The 23,646-nt window shown below is 40.8% G+C and overlaps 1 protein-coding gene across 1 annotated transcript in view; it reads left to right on the top strand.

The window, feature by feature from the left end:
- Positions 1–23,646, top strand: part of WDR64 (WD repeat domain 64) — a 162,867-nt gene that overhangs the window by 84,406 nt on the left and 54,815 nt on the right. The window contains exons 10-13 of the mRNA XM_011990033.1: positions 7,368–7,494; positions 10,751–10,899; positions 13,645–13,768; positions 18,757–18,932. Coding sequence (XP_011845423.1) covers positions 7,368–7,494; positions 10,751–10,899; positions 13,645–13,768; positions 18,757–18,932 — 576 coding nt within the window. The remainder of the gene's footprint in view (positions 1–7,367; positions 7,495–10,750; positions 10,900–13,644; positions 13,769–18,756; positions 18,933–23,646) is intronic.

The following is a 23,646-nucleotide window of genomic DNA, read 5'->3' on the forward strand; positions in this document are numbered from 1 at the left end:
TGTGCAAAGAGGTTCACTACTGCTTTAATAGAAGAAAATAAAGAAACATAATACATATGAACAGGGAACTAACTACAAGAAACTATGGAGCATTCACAAACAGAATATTATTCAGCCACTAAAAGAATGAGATAAAGCCAGGCACAGTGGTGCATCCTGCAGTCCCAGCTATGCAGGAGGCTGAAGCGGAAGGATCACTTGAGCCCATGAGTTCAAGACCAACCTGGGCAACATAGAGAGACCTTGTCTCTTAAAAAAAAAAAGAAAGAGGTAAATCTAAGTACATAAATATGTCCCAACATAGATGTAAGCTCTTCATATATATGAACTCATTTAATGTTCATAACAACCCTATGAGATAGGTTGAGATAGGTACTGGTATTATTCTCCCTACAAGTGTGATAACTAAGGCTCAGAGAAGTTACGAGATTTGCCCAAGTGCACACAGTTATTAGAGGTGAATCAGGATTCAACTGAGATAGTCTGCCTCCCGAAGTGGTATCTTCCAGCAATTATTACCTAAGCAGTGGGATTGAGGAGTACAGCGTTAAGTGGTAGGTGGGAAGGAGAACTCTGGTTTTGTACTGTTGGAATCTGTTTACTAGGTACATTAGTTTGGTAATTAAAAAGTTAATTTTTAAAGACATGCTGAATGTCTTCATTTTCTATTTGCCAGTTATCACACAGGGAAAATGTGAAAACAAGAAGATAAAATTAACAGGTTTGGTTCTACCTACAGTGCTAAAAATATTTTTTCTTATTAAGTAATGTGTAAGAACTTAATAAATACACTCAGCATTGAATTTCCTAAACAGTGTTGAATGCCTGCCATTTACACTGTACTGTCATAAATACCCTGACTTTCAAATGCACCATTTGTCTGTAGCACTATGTTAACTCTCGAAAGAGTTCCATAATCTCATATATCTTCAGGCTCCTTCACGTAAAATCATGTAATCAATTGAGTGACCCTGATTTGATTCTTTTGGGGACTAAAAATCTCATTAGCCTCTTGTAGCCATTGGGTAAAATTAGAAAGGCAGGCCACATTCTGATTTTCCTTTACAATCAGAAAATGGTGAATTCCCCAGACCCCTTGCTCTATCTAAATGATACTGTGGTTCTAATTCTAAAGATTTCTACTGGTACAATTGTCATTATAGAATAATGTTCAAACTTCCATTCAAGTGTTTCTTACAATGCAGTGTCACCATTTTCATCTATCTACTCTCCTGGCGAGACTTAGATCTACTCAAGAACAACGGAGCTTCTATTAATCTTTGTATCTATAACACCTAGGCTAGAATTTCATAATTATTTGATGTATAATGAATTTTGTATGACTTGTTAGTGTTGCATCTTCTTATAAATCAGACATTCTGCTCTAGTCACTCTATAATAAACACCCATCAAAAAACAGATACCTGGCTGGGCGCGGTGGCTCACACCTGTAATCCCAGCACTTTGGGAGGTTGAGGTGGGTGGATAACTTGAAGTCAGGAGTTTGAGACCAGCCTGGCCAACATGGTGAAACCCCATCTCTACTAAAAATACAAAAATTAGCCAGGCGTGGTGGTGGGCTCCTGTAACCCCAGCTACATGGGAAGCTGAGGCAGGAGAATCACTTGAACCTGTGAGGCAGAGGTTGCAGTGAGCTGAGATGGTGCCATCGCACTCCAGCCTAAGCAACCAAGAGTGAAACTCTGTCTCAAAACAAAAACAAAAACAACGACAACAAAAACAAATCCACTTACTTTATTAATACATTTGGACAATAATAATTGGCATAAAGTTTGCAGGAAGAAATGCCAGGAAATGTAGTTGATTCAAAACAATCCTCACTTCGGGTACACACATGTATATATTTTTAAACTTCTTCCACTTCATCAGCATTTATTAATTAATTCTTACAAAAGGCTCCAGGAGAAGTCTTTCTCTTGTCCTTTTCTTTGATATTTTATGATAAGTGACTTCAATTACTAAATTACCCTCAAAACACTTAATCAACCTTATAGTTGAATGTTTTTCCCAGTGTTAAAAAAAATCCCTCCATCTCACTCCATTCCCAATGCATCTGAAAATCATTATCGGCCGGGCACAGTGGCTCACACCTGTAATCCCAGCACTTTGGGAGGCCAAGGTGGATGGATCACCTCAGGTCAGGAGTTCGAGACCAGCCTGGCCAACAAGGTGAAACCTCATCTCTACTAAAAATACAAAATTTTGCCGGGTGTGGTGGCAGGTGCCTGTAATCCCAGGCATGCGGGAAGCTGAGGCTGGAAAATTGCTTGAACCCGGGAGGCGGAGGTTGCAGTGAGCTGAGATCATGTCACTGCACTCCAGCCTGGGCAACAGAGTGAGACTCTGTCTCAAAAAAGAGAAGAGGAGAGGAGAGGAGAGGAGAGGAGAGGAGAGGAGAGGAGAGAAGAAAGAAGAGAAGAGAAGAGAAGAGAAGAGAAGAGAAGAGAAGAGAAGAGAAGAGAAGAGAAGAGAAGAGAAGATCATCATTATTATTTTTACTGCAACTAGAAGATAAATGTTTAAAATAATTTCAATTTATATGCATATAATTCATATATTATACATAATGCATATATACATATATGTATATAATATTTGATTTATAACTTATAAATGTTCCATTCTGCCCTGGCCTCTTTAGTAGAAGCCACCTGTCCTCCTTGATTTTCTCTACAAGTCTTAACGACATTTCCCTGCCATAAAGCCACTCAGTCTCCTTTTATACCAATTTAGTCTGCTTCTGCCATGTTTTGCCCCTTGTTTTCTTCCTGAACCCCCTCAGTGCTGACCTGGCTCCATTTCTGTCCTGCCAAGCTTTGCGTCACTAATACCTGCCATGAGAACAGTGACAACCTCCAGGGGAATAAGTGAAAGAAGACTAGAGCCTAATTAACACGTGAAAGGAAAGTAAGCCTTGGGGGCCGAAAATCACTAAGCTAAAGGGAAAAGTCAATCTGGGAGCTGCTTAGGGCAAACCTGCCTCCCATTCTATGCAATTCATCGCTCTGCTCCCTGAGATAAATGCACATCTGATTGCCCTCCTTGGAAAGGCTAATCAGAAAGTTAAAAGGATGCAACCGTGTGTCTCTCACCTACCTGTGACCTGAGAGCCCCTCCCTGCTTGAGCTGTCCTGCCTGTCCTGACTTAACCAACGTACATCTTACATCTATTAACTGATCTCTCATGTCTCCCTACAATGCATAAAACCAAGCTGTGCCCCGACCACCCTGGGCACATGTCCTGAGTGAGGCTATGTCACGGGCGTGCGTCCTCAACCTTGGCAAAATAAACTTTCTGAATTCACCTCTCTCAGCTATTTGGGCTTCACAAATATCACTACTCTCTTTCCCCAAAGCAACTAATAGCTTGTGATCACCTAAGAATAAAGTAAATAGATTATGTTTTCTGAGGTTGTGCTATTTATTAATGGATTTATTAAATTTAAAATGTATTGTCTGTACAGTGTGAAGCCATATAAATTCCTATTTGACCAAGACAGAGAATAAGACCAAAAACTGACTAACCAATCAAGCTAAACAGAATACATAAGACATTGGGGAAAAAAGAGTCAAATAGACTGTGGCTCCTCCCCCCACGAGAGTTACAGTCTAGAAGAGAAGGCCACCGAATGAGTCACCATATTATAATTGCTAATTGCTATTAATATAGACAGGTAGTAATGTGCTGCGTAACCATGTTTCTGTCAATGATGGACTGCATATATGATGGTGACCATATAACTAGACCATATAGCCCGTGTGTCTGGTAGGCTATACCTGCTAGGTTTGTGTAAGTATACTCTGTGATGTTCACACAATGACAAAATCGCCTAAGGACACATTTCTCAGAACATATCCCTGTCCTTAAGCAGCACATGGCTATATTGTAGGCATCCAGAGAAAGAACATCTCATTGGAAGGGTGTCCAATGAAAGTCGTTTAAAGATTGATTTTTTTGAGTTTTTGTTAATTTTTAACCAGCACCCTGTTTTTTACACCATTAGTGCAAGTGTCCCGGATATAGTTTTATTTTGCATGTTTTATATAATATTTATAGTATAAATATTATAACGAATACACCCTACTACAGTGTTTCCCTCCACACTCTATTTTGATATGTATTCATGCTGTTACATATAGCTCCAGTTCACTGGTTTTAACTGCTGATGGAATCTTGTTGTATGAATGCAGCACATATTATTTGTCTAAGTTGGTCAATGAACATTTGAGTAGTTTCTACACTTTGTGTCTTTGTGCTTGTTGCTTTGGTTGAACAGAAGTTTTTAATTTTAATTTTTAAAGTGTTTATGGCTTATACTTTTTGTGTTTATTTAAGAAATCCCTTCCAACTCTGAAGTTCTTGAAGATACCCCCTATATTTTTTCTAAAAAGTATAGTCTCATTTTTATATTTAGTTCCCTAGTTCTCTATCTGTCTCTCTCCTTTCTCTCTCTCTCTCTTTTTTTTTTTTTTTTTTGATATGGAATCTCGCTCTGTCGTCCAGGCTGGAGTGCTGTGGCGCAATCTTGGCTCACTGCAACTTCTACCTCCTGGGTTCAAGCAATTCTCCTATCTCAGCCTCCTGAGTAGCTGGGATTACAGGCGTGCACCATCATGCTTGGCTAATTTTTGTATTTTTAGTAGAAACAGAATTTTACCTTGTTGGCCAGGCTGGTCTCGAACTCCTGACCTCAAGTGATCCGCCCGCCTTGGCCTACCAAAGGGCTGGGATTACAGATGTGAGCCACTGCTCCCAGCCTCTCTCTCTCTCTCTCTCTCTGTGTGTGTGTGTGTGTCTGGGATTACAGATGTGAGCCACTGCTCCCAGTCCGTCTCTCTCTCTCTCTGCGTGTGTGTGTCTATATGCTCACTCCTTTCAATCTATACTTTCCTCTACCTGGCCCTTTAGGTCCCAGTTCAGAAATAGTTCTCGTCCCTGAGCCAGAGGTTACCTTGCTTTAGTTCCCAGTCAAAAAGTGATGTGCCCCACCCTCACTGGTCTCATATTTTTGAAAAAGCTACACATCCAGGTAAGGACAGAGCACAGCCTGTTGCTTTTCTGAACTGGAAGACCTGCTGCTCCCTCGGCCGTGGAGCCCAGGCATGGAGGTCTTCCGGTCCTGTCTGTCTGCAGAAGCTGCTCGGCTGCCATTGCCTGCTCCAGACCAAGCACCCAGGTCTGAGGCTTCAGCCCATCCATTGCTTTATGCGTCTCTCTTGTTTGGATCTAGAGAGATCTAGAGAGATCTAGAGGAGCCCTGCTGTTTCTTTTTGCTTTTTTGAATATATATTTTCTGTGTGTTTGGAGAAGAAATAGCTCATCAAAGCAAAAACTTTTAGCACTATTCTGACCTGAACTCTTTAGTTGTCTTTATGGAAGAGTTTTTTAAAAAAGAGTAGGAGTTAGCTAGATAGAGAAGGCCTTTGAGAGGAAATCGCAGATGAAAGGAAGAGTTTGTGTGAATGCACAGAGACCAGAATAAGAAGCTTTTTGGAAATGCAAAACACTTTGGTATGACAGTAGCAAAGAAGGCATACAGGGAGAGGGGCAGCAAAAAAGCCCAGAGGGTAGGAGCAGTATGACGCAGAAGGTTTCTGTGCCTCCCACAGCCCAACAACTGCCACTTCTCTAAAACACACAGGGAAGACCCAAAGAACTGCACCCTGAAGAAGGGGAAGAAGACAAAAGCAAACATAATAACTCTACAGAGAACATCACAGATTTCAAAACATAATCACATCAATTAAATAAGGTGAATGGTGCTGATGTCATCACGGCCATTCAAGAAACAAGAAAACTGAGACTCAAGGAGTTCAAGTGATGAACTAGAATTGAAACCCTAATCCTCCTTTGCCTAGTCTCTTGTTCTTTTTGTCAATTACAATTCAGAATGTATATACATACAGCAGAAAGACTGCCCACCATGAACATACCTTAGCCAAGGCAATAAAATAAAAAACAGTTTGCATAGAAACACATTTTTTGGTGAACTCCTTGAATCCACCTTTGTGTCTCTTCCTCTACTTGTCTCTCATTCTATGCTCTGGATTGAAATCCATATAATCTATTATACTTGTTTACTTTATGATGCAAAAGCCTGAAAAGGCTCAATGTTCTAGCTACCCTTTCAAAATTGGCATTTTCACTAGAACAAATAAAATAAATATCAACAGTACAAGTTCTGAGTGATACTAGCCTACGGAGGGTTTACATTTGAGCAAAAGCTCCTCACCAATGTTCTCCAAGTCACAAGACCTAGACGATTTTGTGTTCTTACATGTCAGGACTAACCTGCCTTAGTAATAGTGAAGATTTGAACCTAATTAACTTATAATGAACTCAATTATAAGTGCCTCTAATTAGAAGTTAGTAGCTCTCTTAACTAAACGACTTACTAAAGTTTTATATGTAGTTCTGTTAATGGTCACCCATTTACTCAACAAATACTCTAATTTCATAGGTTAATAAATTTACTATAACATGAAAATATTATTTAAGGGCTGATGTATAGCTAGAAAATGTAATCTCCCCCCAGCTTCTATAACTGAAGAAATGTAATTATTGATCAGTCAACACTTATTTCTGAAATTCAATAACACTAACTTACTAAAAAAGCAGAATAATAAAGAAGCTAAGACCAGTTCTTTCAGATCACAAACTTAATTTAACCTAATTTAACCTTAATTGAACCTAATTTTGCTAAATTTGTGCTTCATTGTTCTTTCTATTCTCTGATATCAACTCAAGTTCTATTTGAGTAATCATAGAGTTATCTTTCCTCCCTCAAAAGATAGTTTTAAAAACCTATATTCTCATACTCCTAGTATGTCTCTACCATCCCTAAAAACTGCTTTTATAATTCTTACATCTCTGGGCAAGTGGAGAGGGAGGTTTTTAGTAACTTCACTTAGTAAGACGTTTCCATTGTCATAAGAGAGCAATTTGAAAGCTTCCACTTAAAATATTTCTCCCTATTTTCTCATCCATACTACAAAGAGAAATGTGACTTTAATTCAACTGTAAGTCATGATCTTTTATTATTCCTCCACGTTCTTAAAGAGTAATAAATAAATACTATGTTCCTCCCCTATAATGATAGAAAAATCCAATTCCTAAAGGTTTACCTTTAAGCAAAGTTTTAATCACTGCTGCCATTTTCCTCTGATATTAATGGACAATAATTCAACCCAGAACTAAATTGGAGTTTAGCAAATTTATGTTCATCATGTAATACTTTGGTATAAGTTTGTAAGAGCATATTTCAGACTGAAAGTGATTCACCTGAATATCTTGGGTGGGAAAGGTGAGTATAAATAGTGGTGAACGGTGTTTGTTATTCTTCCAGGTTTTCAGGGTGTGGGATATACAAACTCTCTCACTGTTACAAGTCTTCCATGACAGCCAGGGAGGGCCAGGAGACATGCAGATTTACTCCATGATATATGATGCCAATCACGGCATGCTTATTACGGGTAAGTGTATACAATTAATGCCAAATGAAACCCATGTCTTGATTTTTCACCTTTTTAAAACTAGCACTGGAGCACTAACTAGAAGAAAAACAAAACTTGAAGGGTAACTTATAAAACCATGATTCATGACAGTAGATATTCAATTCAATTCTGCTCTTTCCTATATATTTCTGTGGCTGCGTGAATGAAATGTGTAACTGCACTTTTCTGAAAATACCAGGCTGGTTATTGCTTTCAGTTCTTGAACCTAGGAAGAAAGTTCTATTTGAGTAATTCTATAGTTATCTTTCCTCCCTGGAAGGATAGTTTTAATAATCTGAAAATACCAGGTGACTGCTTTAAGTTCTTGGACCTAGGAAGAAGGGTCTGGGTTAAGCAAAGAAGTGGGATGTATATAACTTGTTGCTATGTAGAGGGCAAATCCAGCCCCCACACCCAGCTCTGTTTTGACTCTGAAGCAGGAATATGATCCTATCTTACAGTGGTTGCACCAGCGTGCCGAGTCAATGCCCCTTTTCTGCAGCGAGGAAATTTGGGCCCATGCCATTCTAGTAACGAGTCACTACTCAGTAGGAAAAGTGCTGACACCTTCACCAGCCTCTGCCTCTTGACGAAGACCAATGGAGAGTGAGGATGGAGTCCCAGTGCTGATGCCAACAGATTTGTTGCTGATTTTTCTTGTAGCCTCTTAGAAAGTCATGCCTACTAAAGAAACAAGGAGCCCTGCTAGACATCTAGGGAGCACTTTTTATATGCACACCTTTATGCTTCAGGATAAAAATGAATTATATTAATAGTAGCTCCTCCTTCTAGAACACAAAACTAGAGTGAATTTTCTAAGCATTTTCCCACTGGCCACCTGCTCTGAGTTCCTGTGGGATTAATTAAGGCAGGGAAGAGGTTGGTGCTGTCTCTGCTGATGGAGAATGTAATTATTTTTGACATTCAGTGTTTTTATTTCCTGGATTAGGAATGAACTAGCACTTCATACTTGATAAAGAACTTTCCACATTATAAAACAGGACTTAGTTTTAGTTTAAACACCTATTCTCTGTTTTACCTCCTCTAAAAGGAACATACTAATGACTATAAATAAATTTTCTCTCTTAGTGCCCCAATTTGCATGTTTGATTACTAGGCTTAGCATTCCCATCCCATTTATCATCATAGTCACTAAGGATTCAAATAGTAAGGCAAAGAAAAAGAAGACAGAAAAATCAAGATTTCTTCCCAATTTTATACCATTCTGATAGCACCTCTGTTTGCAAAAATTTAAAGCTCTGTGTATTGTTTAATCACCAAAATTGCAGACACTTACTGCGACCATGAACTTGACATCAGAATTACATGAAGCTTATGTCTAGGATTTTAATTCATTCTTTGATTCAAATGAAGCAGCCATCAGTCCTCTAAACCCCAATGACAGCAGTACCACGTTCTAGAAATGCTTTGTAGAATATGTCATTGCTGCTGTCACTGTTGTTATCATTATTACTTTTATTAAGACAAGCACCATTAGAATCATATATTTTTTCATTTGATCTGTACAGCCACCATATGAGGTAGTAATCATTTTTTCTATTTTATAAATGGTGAAACTGAATCTCAAACAGCCCAACTGACTAGTGGCAGGACACAAGGTTAAAATACTGAGCTGAGATTCAATATCAGAGCTTCTAACTCTTGGCTCCACATTCTTTCTTGGCACTGCATCATTTCTTTTCTTTATTTTTTTCTTTTTTGAGACGGAGTTTCACTCTGTGGCCCAGGCTGGAGTGCAGTGGCGCGATCTTGGCTCACTGCAAGTTCTGCCTCCCAGGTTTACGCCATTCTCCTGCCTCAGCCTCCCAGGTAGCTGGGACTAGAGGCGCCCGCCACCACGCCCGGCTAATTTTTTTGTATTTTTAGTAGAGACGGGGTTTCACCGTGCCAGGATGGTCTCGACATCATTTCTATAGCAGTAGTGTAACTAGCCAAAAAATAGAAGATTGCCAGGTTTCCATAAGCATATCAAGATTTGTTGACATCCATTCTGAATGAAGTCAGTTACTGTTGCTATAATGAAAAGGATCTACCAAAAGGTCCAAGTATAATTTGACTATCTGGTTACCATATTCTGCTCACATTTCCACATTAAGGTATATGAACTGAGAAATACAACCAGATGAGCCATCTCAGTCCGTATCTACACATGAACAGATTTTATCTTAAAATTTAAACACTTCGGAGGGTGTTTAGTAACTCCTGGTGAAGCTTCTCCTAAAGTTGAGAATTCTTTGGAGAAACTTGACAAACTCAATGCAAAATCTGCCTTTTATTAACTTAATCTTTACATCAATAAAATCAGGAAGAAGTTTCAGTTTTGCTTGAGCCACAGGAATGCTCTGAGATTCTTTTTTTTTTTATCTTAATTTTTATTTTTTTGAGATGGAGTCTCACTTTGTCGCCCAGGCTGGAGTGCAGTGGCATGACCTCAGCTCACCGCAACCTCCCTTCCGGGTTCAAGCGATTCTCCTGCCTCAGCCTCTCGAGTAGCTGGGATTACAGGCACCCACCACCACACCAGGCTAATTGAGATTCTTATTAATATTTCTAGACGTTACACTAAAACAGAGCCACAGTTAATTTTGATACTTAAATCATACTTAGAAAAACACAAGTAAAGCATACCTGCTCCTCATCTACTTCTACTTTACAGTGGTGATTTAGAAATTAACCTTATTTTATATCGATGTTGCAAGCACTGGCTTGTGATCATTCTCGTTCATTATACTTAATAAGACCATGTTTTCAGAGTGCTTTATCAATTTATTGGTTGAAAGGGGCTCTCTAACCATAAATTTCCACCACTAAGTGGAGGCTAACCTTCAGCAGAAAGCTGGTCATCACCATTATTACTGTGCAACAGATGGAGAGGCACGCTGCAGGCATAATAAAGGAGGAGAGAAGTAGACTATAAAATATAGGAAAACGAGGTTCACTAAAAAGGATATCAAGGAAGTCCAAATGGCCTGCACTTGAAAAATAATCCAGTCCAAAAAGAATGCTTTTCTGTGGCTGAATCATATGTGCTTTATCTGTCAAAAATGTTCTAGAATAAATGAAAATATTCTCACCTCATTAAATTTCCTAGGCATTGATCGATATTGCTAATCTCACTGTTTGGCTGTTTCCAAACCCAACTGCTTGGCTGAAACCCTTTGTGATGAGAAACTTCAAATATTGGGTATTTATGAGATTCTTACTTCTGTTCCAGGATCTAGTGTTATGGACATGTATCCTTTGACTAGGATGATACAAGATACCAAACAGGTTCCTCACACTCATGAACGAGAAATCAATGTCATGCTTTACAACAAATATCTTCACCAAGTACTCACTATCTGCTCTGAATCCATAATTAGGGTAAGTACCTATTGGCTTTTCAAACAGAAAAAAGGCAAAGCAGATACAATTTTCTCTTCTTAAAATAAATCGTTGAGTGATTAAGCAAATGTAGCGGCACATATGATGAGACCATACATTAGAGTGATTTTTAAGCTTTCATGAGTAGGTGAAAAACAAGCATTTTAATTAAGCCAGTTCAGACTGCTTGCTGTCAACCCACATGCTCCACTGAATAAACATGGCTAGTTTTCACTATCAAAATAGGAATTTTAAAGGAAATATATCAAGGAGATAGAACTAGTCTGCATCTTTATTTTTATTTTTTTAACGGAGTATGGGAAGAGGATTTATGTTAAGAAGGAAGGGGAATAAATTTATAGGTGTTTACTGTAACCCCTGTAGATTCAGAATACTTGCCAAGAGCCTTAAGTCTCTGTGATCTTATTTAATCTTCACAACAGTTCTCTGTGGACAGATAAAGAGTTTCATTTTAAAGATGAGGAAACTAGGGCTCAGAGAGATCAAGCAACATAGCTGGGATAAGCATGAGGGCTGGAATATAAACCCAAGTTTTTTTGATGTAAGTACCCATGCCCTTTCTGCCGCATTCCTCCAGCCTAGCTGCCAGAGGCATTTGAACCAGAGCAACCCCATCTTGAATAAGGCTGGGTAAAATGAGGCTGAGACCTACTGGGCTGCATTCCCAGACGGTTAAGGCATTCTAAGTCACAGGATGAGATAGGAGGTCGGCACAAGACACAGGTCATAAAGACCTTGCTGATAAAACAAGTCGCAGTAAAGAAGCCGGCCAAATCCCACCAAACCCAAGATGGCAATGAGAGTGACCTCCGATCTTCCTCACTGCTACACTCCCACCAGCGCCATGACAGTTTACAAATGCCATGGCAACGTCGGGAAGTTACCCTATATGGTCTAAATAGGGGAGGCATGAATAATTCACCCCTTGTTTAGCATATCATCGAGAAGTAACCATAAAAATGGACAACCAGCAGCCCTAAGGGGTTGTTAATGGAGTGACCATTCTTTATTCCTTTACTTTTTTCATAAACTTGCTTTCGCTTTACTCTGTGGACTTGCCCTGAATTCTTTCTTGTGTGAGATCCAAGAACCCTTTCTTGGGAGTCTGGATCAGGACCCCTTTCCTGTAACATGGCCATCACAGCATTTCCTAGAGGCCAGGGCTTGTGGCCATGCTAACTGTGTCCATCATTATGACCACTGAAGTCATCTGGCAGTGATGGCTGGAGGTGTGTGCTTCAGGTGTTTGTCCCTTCATTTCATGCATGCTCTCCAAAAGGAGACGTTTAGACTAGCAGACAGCATTCCTCTGGGGACCCTTCAAATTACCTCTCAGTCTCTGACTTCTGTGATCGTTTGCTGGAGATTTTCTCAAGTGAGAATCTCCTGAGTTCATGATATTAGTGCATTTCTGGTAATGCCTAAAGAGAGAGGTAGAGGAAAACGAAAACGGAAACCTGTCCTGCTTTCGTGCAATCAGTATTTCATGCAGTCACCTCTTACGGGGAAAATGTCATCCCTGTGTGGGATAAAAGAGTGGAAAGGAATACATGAAGGTGAGTTTTCATGCCAGGTTGGTTGGAGAGAGATCACACTGCAGGCCAGGAGATGGGTGACCCCTGAGACCCATTCATGCAATGACCCACATTCCTCTTTCTCCCTTAAGAACCTCGTCTATAACCAGGGACACGCAGAAGTTAAAAGCACGGACTCTAGGGCCAGACTGACTTCACTCAAATCCCAGTTCTACCACTTCCCCACAAGTGGCCCTTCATTATCTGGCCCCCAGACTATCTCATCAGCTCCATCCCCTCCACACTCCCCCTTTCACCCAGCTACAGTGGCTTTCTTTCCATTCCCTGGAGGAAAGATGAACTTTCTCACCCCGGCACTTTGTATATGCTGTCCTCTCTGCCACAATACCTACAGTGCAATCATCCTGTGTTGCCGGTTCAGTGCTGGCACGTTATGGCAGTGCAATTTACATCTGAGCACGGCAACTCCATGAAGGAGAGACTCAGACAGAAAATCTGCAGGTCTAAGGCCTCTACTGTGTTTCCAGAGAGAGATAATGATGACTCTTGAGTCTTGACATGTCTCTAGATTTTCTGATTACACCCATCCTAATTACACAGATGGCCTCCTCTGAGGTCAGTCTCTTTCTCTCTGTCTCTCTCTTTCTCTCTGTATATGTCTCTCTCTCTCCCATTCTCTCTCTCGCTGGGCCCATGTCTCTAGTCACAACATTCCTAGGAAAGGTCAATCAGCTCTTTCCTCAGGATTCTTCTCTCAGGTCCCATGCTATTAACCACACGTCCTGTCCCATGATCCCTGGCTAACTAGGATGAGTGTCACCAGGGAATAAATCCAGTTCGTATTTCTTTTGTCACTGAGCTTGCAATTGTTCCATTTCTAACCTTGCTTCAGGCTTACAGTACCAACTGACCACTTCTTCCATGGCCAGGGGCTGCCTGGAATAGAGTCCCTGCCTGTCTCAGCCCTCCACTTGCAGCAGACACAGTCCGGGAGAGCACAGTAACTATTAAACGCACTTTATCTTTCAGAACTATCTTTGATCAAACCAACACTCAGGGCAGAGTGCTAGGAAATGTGTTAGATGTACAGAGTTCCATCTGTGAGGCTGTTGTGAATATGGTGTAATTCTGATGAGAATTGAAGGGCTTATTCCAAGGGATTATTTGATATTTTTGTTCTTTCCCACAGGTATGGGAACTCGAGACTGGGCTCCAAGTATACCAGATTTTAGACCCTCATGGTTTCAATATTGAAGTGACTTCTGCAGCTGTCGATGAAAGTGGATTTCTTTTTGCCACGGGAGCATATAACGGTCAGACTAACATCCAGAATGTGGCGTCTCTGCTTTAGTGTCCTGAGAATTTCTGCCGAAAACTCTTTCGTTCTTTGGGGTAGAAGGAGAGCATGGAGCAGGCTGGAATATGTCTGGGTGCCAGTGAAATTCCTGTGCCTGGGTGAATAGTGGTAGAGTCCCTTATCTAACAGGCATCAATGTCTTGATATGGATGTTAAAAATGATTCCTCACATTGCATTTACATAGTCGCTTTAACAGTTTGCAGAAGTCTTTCGCATATGACATCTCATCTAATCCGTGCTGCACTGACTCATCCTATCGTTCCACTTTTGGGTACCATCAGCTAAGAGACAGACATCGGATTCAGTGCTTGCTAACAATAGTTTTACCGACAGTAGATTTCTGGACCAGACAAAACACCCAGCCAACTTTTTCACATTACTCCTAGAGTTCTATATTGGAGTTGTTCACATGTCTAGCCTTGCGGAGGGCATGTGCCATGCCAAACTTGAGAGGATGCCAGGCCCAGGTTGGGGTGGGCTGTTTGATGTGCCTTACACTATGCAGCACTGGTAGGACTTTCAGGAACTAAAGAGCTACAGACTGCCCTGCCTTGCACCCCACTCACTACGTACTAAATGAAAGAACTGCTTTATCTAGACCATATGACCAACTGCATGCACTACTCTGAATATATTTACCCTAGGCCCACATGCATAAGCCAATTGATGAATTGAGTGAGCATCTCGACGTGTGAAAGTCTGACTTTTTTAAGTGTGAGCAGATGACAACACCATGTGAAATAAAATCATGAATACTGAGTCGATGGGGTATGAATAAATGCAACTGCCCTTCACGTGGACCAGTTCTTGAGAAAGCAGTCTTAACTGTTCCATAAGCACACCCTGCATAGACACGAAATGTAGTTGTTGAAATTCTGAGCAATGTACACAATTATTATCACGCAGAAGCATTAAGCAATTCAATATATGACTGACAATAGTATTGTTTATATGCAAGCAAGCCATATCTTATGTTGTTAGTCCTAGAACCTAGAATTCTTTCAGATATTGAGTTTGTCCTTCCCAAAGGTACATATGTTAAATTTATTTTATTGTGTTTATTTATTTGGAGTCGGAGTCTCACTGTGTTGCCCAGGCTGGTCTCAACCTCCTGGCTTCAAGTAATCCTCCCTCCTTGGCCTCCCGAGTAGCTGGGGTTACAGAAGTGAGCCACTGTGCCAGGCCCTCTTGGTTAAATTGACAGAGATCCAGGACACCCTGGGAAGTGAGATTCTCTGACTCCCAGTGAAGTTCAAACCACAAGCCACTGGTCTCCTCTCATTACCACCCATCACCTGGGAAAAGCTGAGGAGTACATCTCCCTGCTCTCTGCTCCACTAAATCTGACTGCCCAAGTCCCAAGGTAGCAGGAAATCTGGACAAGGAGACTGGCCTCTGCATAACCCAGGAATGTCTGAGAACACGATAATGTCTTTTAATTGTTTGTGTGACTGTTTTCCTATAATGCCACAGAGTCCTTGAGGGTGGGCACTATGATTATTCATTAAGTACCCCCAGCTCCTACCACAGTGCTGGGTATAGAGAGAGTATTTAATCGACGTTTAATGATGTTGTTAGTGGCCAGCAAACAAATATTGGGGGTGTGAGTGTTGCTGATGGAGAGAACCTGGTGTGGGGGAAGGAAAACAGTGCAGTGAAAACACTCTGGGTGTCGAGCAGGATTCGAGCTGAGGGATAAGAAAGGGGGTAGGGTTAAAGGAGGAGAGGAAAAGACCTGTGGTTCACTGGAGTCTGAACTTGAGGTGACCACTATAAAAGCCCATGTGAGAAGAGAATTCTCTCCTCTGAGCAATGACCTAGAAATAGGCATTCCACAACTATACTGTTTATCATCCCTCTGGCCCCTTCTTCCAGGTCCCCCAAAGCAAATGAATGAAGTGAACGATAAAGAAAGTATCTCTACCCATTTGAACTGCTAGAATGGAATGCCATAGAGTGGGTGGTGTTTAAAAAAAAAAAGTTTATAGCAGATTTATTGATAATAACCAAAAACTGAAAAACAAACCATTTTTCAACATATGACTGGTTAGACAAACTGCAGTACATCAATACAGTGGAATACTACATTATTACAAGTAATACAAAGAAACAAGCTAGTTATATTTGCAGCAGTTTGAATGTATCTGAAAGACACTAACAAAAGACAAGAGTCAATCTCATCCATTTCAGTTCTTTTTTTTTTTTTTTTTTTTTTTTTTTTGAGATGGAGTCTTGCTTTGTTGCCTAGGCTGGAATGCAGTGGTGCAGGGTCTCGGCTCACTGAAACCTCTGCCTTCTGGTTTCAAGCGATTCTCCTGCCTCAGCCTTCTGAGTAGCTGGGGCTACAGGCGCCTTCCACCATGCTCGGCTAATTTTTGTATTTTTAGTAGAGACAGGGTTTTGCTATGTTGCCCAGGCTGGTCTCGGAACTCCTGACCTCAAATGATCTGTCCGCTTTGGCCTCCCAAAGTGCTGGGATTACAGGCATGAGCCACCGCGCCCAGCCAATAACATTCTTGAAATAACAAAATAAAATGTCTTCAAAATGACAAACTTTTAGATAAGTAAAACAGCTTACTGATTACCAAATAGTGACGGTGGGGGTTGTGGTGACTATGAAGGTTAACACGAAAGTTCCTGTGGATTGATGGAACATTTCTGTATATTGGTTGTGCAAATTTATACACACAGTAAAATTGTGAAGAACTAGACACATACACACGAGAGTGCATGCAAAAAACTGGTAAAATCTGCACAAGATCTGTCGTCTAGTTAATGGGATTTTCTAATGTCAATTTGCTTGTTTTAGGACTATACCGTAGTCACATGGGCTGGAAGCAATGGGGGAAGTTGGGACAAGATACACAGGACTTTACTATTTTTGCAACTTTCTGTTTCTTTTTATTTTTCAAAGTTCAAAACAATGTAGAAGGCTAACAAATTTTGCCAAACACTGAAACACTGATATAAATCTTCAAATTTTTACATTAGTTGAGGTCTCAAATGTCATATATCAGATTAATTAAAATGCTTTAAGCACTATCAGAATTGGAGCTGACAGTGTCTCCTTGGTATGTAATAAGATGGAAAGAGTGTTGGGCCCACACTGACATCTATAAAAAAGCAAGCTGATCTATGAAATCAGAACTTTTCTTGAACCTATGCGAGAATCGATGTTGCAGGCAAATAGCCTGAAATAGAAGGAAAGACACAGGCACTTCCGGGGACAGATAGGACACAGTTACTGGCTAACCTAGGGCAGTGATGAGAAGGAAATGGGGCTGGCATTCAGATGGGTGAGAATGTAGTCAGATTTGTAAGAACTGCTGAGATCTGAGTGTAGGATAGCATGAGAGTACAGCACTTCTAAAAGCCAGAAACACAAAGGGAGTATGCGTCCATTCCCATGCTCCTCACACGGCTTGTCACATGTCACACATGGCTGGCCTCCCTCATGGTGCAGATCTGGGAGACAGGAACAGTCTACACTGTGGAGCCACAGAAAGTCCCACCAGCATCCGTCTTACCGACAAAGCAAATGCCTAAGCCACTGAGGGAAGGGCGGCAAACCCTCCTGCTGATATTGTAGATGAAGACCTACTGTAAGGGAGACAGAGCTGAGCAAGTTGTTCTCTACCTCTTGAGGGGAGGTAGGAAAACCTCCTGAGCTCAGCCCATTTGACATGCTTTACCACTCAGGGCAGGAGGACTGGGTGTTTTCCAACAACAGAAATCGATTTCTCTCAGTTCTGGAGGCTGGGAAGTTCGAGATCAAAGCGCTGGCAGATCTGGCATCTGGCAAGGGCCCACCTCCTGGTTTATAGATGGTGCCTTCTCACTGTGTTGCCACATGACAAAGGGGTAAGGCAGATCCTTGGGGCCCATTTTATTACTTACTTTTCTTTTTTCATCTGAGTCACAGCAGATCTGAATTTGGGGCCTTTTTTATAAAGGCACTAATCCCATTCATGAGGGTTCTACCCCCATGACCTAATCATCTCCAAATACCATCATATCGAGGATTAGGTTTCAAACAGAAAGTATAATTTTAAACGTAAGAAAAACACTCGGTCAGGCACGGTGGCTCCCGCCTGTAATCCCAGCACTTTGGGAGGCCGAGGCGGGTGGATCACAATGTCAGGAGATTGAGACCATCCTGGCTAACACGGTGAAACCCCGTCCCTACTAAAAATACAAAAACATTAGCCGGGCGTGGTGGCGGGCGCCTGTAGTCCCAGCTACTCGGGAGGCTGAGGCAGCAGAATGGCATGAACCCGGGAGGCAGAGCTTGCAGTGAGCCCAGACCTTGCACCACTGCACTCCAGCCTGGGTGACAGAGTGAGACTCCGTCTCAAAAAAAAAAAAAAAAAAAAAAGGAAAAAAGAAAAACACTCCATACTTTTCTTTCACTTTCCTCCCATGTAACCAACAAAACCAATCTCCAAGCTTGGCAGATTCTTACCGACTGGGATTCCCTCCAACTTTTTATTATCTAATAAGAGCTAACGTCCTAAAACATGTCAGCACATTAAGAAACGTGACAGATTACTGGAATGATCTTTCGCTGTGAATAATAATTGTGGCATGGTAGCGAACATTCCCGTGTTCGGGACGGCGTGTTTAGCACACTGAAAAGCGTTGGGAGAATAAAAACAGAAGAGACTCACTGAAGAGCAAAAGCTTAGTAGGAGAGCCTGAGGGTAGATTTCAAGGCGTTGCCTGGTCCTGTTTATTTTTATTTTTTCAGCCTGTGACAAATCAAGGCATATAGGAATAAATTTCATGCACAGCAAGCCTGGGAAGACTCACCCATCTGAGTAGGGAATAAATATAGGATAAATTGTTGGCAGAAAGCTTTCAATCGGATGAATTTTCTCTGAGCAAAAAGCCAAGCTTTCTCTAAGTCACTTTTACCTACGTAATCTTTTTCTCTGTATGCTCAGGAACAGTCAGAATCTGGGACTTTGGCAGTGGGCAGGAGATGAAAGTGTTGCCGGAGGGGAAAGACTGGAAGGAGGAGGAGCACTGCCTACAACGCCTCGTTTTCCTCAAAGCCCAAGAAAAACACCAGCACCTGGTCCTGGCCTTGGAGCGCAACGGGACTATCAAAATGATCCAGGTTTATAATCCCATTTCATATTCGTACTGCAGGTGCCCTTTTTGGGAAAATCAAATGAGTCCGTGGATAATCCCCACCCATGTAACTCGCCTCTTGGTAGCCAGCTGAAGATAGTGTTTATCCTCAACCTTCTCGTGATGCTCCTCATTAACTTTGCCCAGGTTCAAGCAAAGAGCAAAAAAGAATCCCTGCCCAGTCACCGCATGTTGCCCATCAAGCTTCTGCTGAAGGGTTAGTCAGGGTCTCCTAAGGCGGGTGTCAAGAAGGTTAAATTTATACTCAGCTGCCACCTCGGACATGCTTTATACCCTCATATGGGGATAATTCACTGCAGAATTGCTTTCCGGCAGGCTCTGTCCCTTATCACCCATAATGCATTCAGGGATGCTCAAGTCACTTTTCCAGCTTGTCACCAAAATCGCTTTGTTTATTTTAAGGTTAATGATGCAATCTGCCCAGGGCTGTTTGGGGAGGATTGAGGTAGGCTAATTTATTTTTCCTATGACTCTATTACCACCTCGGAATGCTAATGCCCTCTTCAAATTTATAATGAAGAGTAGATCATCTATCCTGGCTATCGAGCGGATCTCACCCCGTCACCTCGAACTCAAGGACTCACTGGCTTTATTATTCCCCTTCTGAAAGCTAAGACCAGAAAAAGAAAAGTCTTGAATAGCACAGCAATCATGAAGCACCAGCTTAAGATGACTGATGACCTAAGAACTGGAAAAAAGGAGTAAAAAACTTCCCTGATGTAATATACTCTTCTCTCGTCTGAGCAATCCAAAATGGCACTGTAGAAAGGCATTTCTTAGTAATACACTCTAAAACAAAACAAAATGTTGATTTTTGCTTTATAAAGCGCCATTGTTCATCAAGATGCCCTTCCTACCAGACAATGTCTGTTGTCACAAATGCTCCTTTTTTGAGGGCTGCAACAAGTAGCATGGAACTATTCACTCACCAAAATTGTTTTTAGTTCTACTGTAGCATTTTTTACTTTGATTATTCTGGTTCTGCATTTAGAACCTGCAGATGGATCTTAGTAAGAACTGAAAACCTCTCTTATTTATATTTGTATTCTTGGCCATGCCCAGAGTAGGTGCTCATTAAGGATGCAAAGAATAAAAAAATAAAGAAAGAACCTCTTCTAAGGTAGACAACAGTAAATTTATGAGCGGTATTTGGAGAACTTTTACCAATGTTGGAGCGGGCAGCTTTATAATATAATGTTGAAAGTATACTTATTTACTTATTATTATTAGTTTATTATTATTTACTAAATCTGCCTATTTGAAATAAAATAATTTGATTTACATACTTATTTTCTAGAATACTTTCATTGATTCATTTTTTTCAATGACCATTTACCAAATATTTACCATGTTCCAGACGGATATTCCCTTTCACCATGAAATTCATAATAGGAGTTGCACTGATCCCCCTATTACAAGTGTTGTGAGTGTTTTCACAAAGTGCCTCAGAAACTTGTGTGGTGGGATGGTTGTCAGACTAATCGGGTAGCCAGGACATTTTTTTTTCCCAGCTAAAAACGGAACAAGCTTTATAATAAATTTCTTTCCCTAAATTCCAAACCCCGCTTCTCTGTTTGCACCAGAAACTGGAAGGTGGACAGGTGGAAGTTGGAGCTGAGAGTGGAATGGAGGAAAGATAAACCAAACCTCTATCTTCCTAGACTCCCAGCTGCCTTAAAAACAAAAACAAATGAACAAAAAAGCAAACAACCCCCTCGCCCCCCAACAAACCAAAAAGCCAAAATCTGCTTCAGTAATCACATTCAGTTATTCAGGAAACACTGCTGATGCATTATGAGCTGTATGAGCTGAGAAGGGTCTCCAAAGTCTCATGTACTTTTAAAAGTGTTCAAACAGTCCTTAATGGCTTAAATACAATATCTCTCTTACACTTCTGTTCTTGGTTTTATTTTCTCAAGTCTCAGAAAAGTGCTTGTGCCACTGCCTGCTCTGGGCACAAATCATGGCCGTGCTGAATATTCTGGGCATGATTTCCTAAGCCATGTAACAAGAGGGCAGACTGTAAATTGACTGGCCTATTAATACAACTTCATAGACAACAAGAGAAGAAAACAATGATTCTTCTCATCATCTCAGTTTTAAGGGGATAGAACTGCATTCTGCCTATATGAAACCTTTGGCAAATTTGAGAGAAATTTGCCCCCAAGTTATTGTTGACAAAACCATAGGTTGGTGAGAGATTACTGTTCTAACATAATAAACAAAGCACTGTGGGGGTTTCCAGGAAGATGATTAATTGATCTCAAAATCATTCAAATTCTGAAGACCCACTTACTTACCCTCCTTTTATCCACAGTACTTTAGATCTACTCATATAGCTATATTTGTGTGTCCTTTAAAGTAGATGATTTTTCTTTATGAAGCAATTAACATAATAGTGCTCTTAGCATTATATGAACTGCTGTTTTCCTAGATAACTGATTCCTAAAGACCTACCAGCCAATTCCAATATAAGACAAAAGATTTCACCAAGTAGAGATGAAATGTAGAAAAAAAGGGTAACTTTTGACAAAGCTACTTTTACTTCTTTTGAACTTTAAGATTGTATCTTTCCTACTGTTTTGTATTACTATAGCCTTTCTTTTCATAAAATAATGTTAGTAGAGTTTCCCATCTCCTTCTCCCTCACGTCCTCACTTGGTAAAATTGAATGTGAGTGACTCTAGGTCAATCTTCAAAAGGTATTTTGTAAATTCTACTGCTCTATGAATTCAGAAAGTCTGAGAGCCACTGTCATAGGAGATTCTATTGAAACCCGATTCTATTGAAACCCGTTAAGCCCGTTAAAAACGACTGTCGGGCCGGGTGCGGTGGCTCATGCCTGTGATCTCAGCACTTTGGGAGGCCAAGGCAGGAGGATCGCTTGAGGCTAGGAGTCTGAGACCAGCCTGGGCAACATAGTGAGACGCCATCTCTACCAAAAAAATATAAAAATTAGCCAGGCATGATGTCACACGCCTGTAGTCTCAGCTACTTGGGGAGCTGAGGTGGAAGGATTGCTCGATCCTGGGAAGTCAAGGCTGCGGTGAGCCATGATTGCACCACTGTACTCCAGTCTGGGCGACAGAGCAAGACTCTGCCTCAAAAAGACACAAAAAAAACTAAACCACTGTCACTAACTCATACCACCAGGTAGGTACATAAATCTAACTAAGCGATTACTCAGTGTAAATACCTGGTCACTCTTGAGATACTGCTGAGATTCATTCCTTCTGTCCCACAATGGCACAAACTCTAAACAAAGACCCCAGCAGTACGCAGGAGTACTATTGGCCCATACTTTTAAATTAACATGGATATGAAATAACAGAGGCCTTAGGGCAACACCTAAAATCAAAGTTTAAAAAATGGAAGGACTTTTATCCATCAACTAGCTAAAGTCCTCATTTTGCAAATAAGAAAATTAGGGCCAAAGAAAAATAGGGCCAAAGAAGGTACGTACCTTGCCCGAGGTCCTACAAGAACTAAGACTAGAAACTGGCTGTCTTTACTCCTAGGCCAATATTCTCTCCACTTTTCCATAACTGCTCGTCAACATAGAAAGAGTCCTGTTCTGCAAGCAAAATAATTGACCTTAAAATTTTGACTTTTATTCCCATATAACAATTCAAACATTAAAAATTAATGGCCTCTCATCAATAATAACCAGTTATAAAATACAAATATGGCCCAGCACAGTGGCTCACGCCTGTAATCTCAGCAGTTTGTAAGGCCAAGGCAGGCAGATTGCTTGAGGCCAGGAGTTCAAGACTATCCTGGCCAATATAGCAAAACCCCATCTCTATAAAAAATACAAAAATGAGCTGGATGTAGTGGTGCGTGCCTGTAGTCCCACCTACTTGGGAGGCTGAGGTGGGAGGATCACCTGAGCCTGGGAGGCAGAGATTGCAGTGAGCCAAAATAGCACCACTACACTCTAGACTGGGCGACAGACCAAGACACTGTCACACACACTCACGAAAGAAAACATAAACATAGTACAGATGGACTAAATGATCACATCACAATAGCAAACAAAAGTATAAGGTACCTAAAATAAACATAGCAAGAACTATGCAAAAGTTTTGTGGAAATACATCTTAAAGGATGTGAAAAGAATCTGAATAAATGGAGAGATATACCACATCCACAGATGGGATACGGCAAAGGTATCATGATTATGTTCAAATTAAAAATAAAAGCTGGTCTTAAAAAACAAAGTGAAAAGACAAGTCACAGACAGTGAAAAGGCCACTGCACCCCAGCTAACTGAAGAAGAGTTAGAAACCAGGATATGTAAAGAACCCCGCAAACTGCAGGGAAAAAAACCCCACAAATAGCCCAATAGAAAAATGAACAAAGGACGGGTAAGGAAATCCAGATGGCTCGCAGACACACGAAAAAATGTTCAACTCACAACAGTCAGGGAAATATTATTAATGGTTAATATAACTAATATGTTTAAAAAATCGTTAAAAAAATTTTTTTAATAGTGGTAAGTAGTTTTCATTTTTAGTATCTCATTTTATACACTTTATAAAAGGTCTGGGATATATGTGCAGAACGTGCAGGTTTTTTTCTTTTTTTTTTTCTCGAGATGGAGTCTCGCTCTGTCACCAGGCTGGAGTGCAGTGGCATGATCATGACTCATTGCAACCTCTGCCTCCCGGGTTCAAGCA

The sequence above is a fragment of the Mandrillus leucophaeus genome, unplaced genomic scaffold (genome assembly GCF_000951045.1).
Source record: "Mandrillus leucophaeus isolate KB7577 unplaced genomic scaffold, Mleu.le_1.0 Scaffold367, whole genome shotgun sequence".
In the NCBI taxonomy this organism is placed as follows: domain Eukaryota; kingdom Metazoa; phylum Chordata; class Mammalia; order Primates; family Cercopithecidae; genus Mandrillus; species Mandrillus leucophaeus.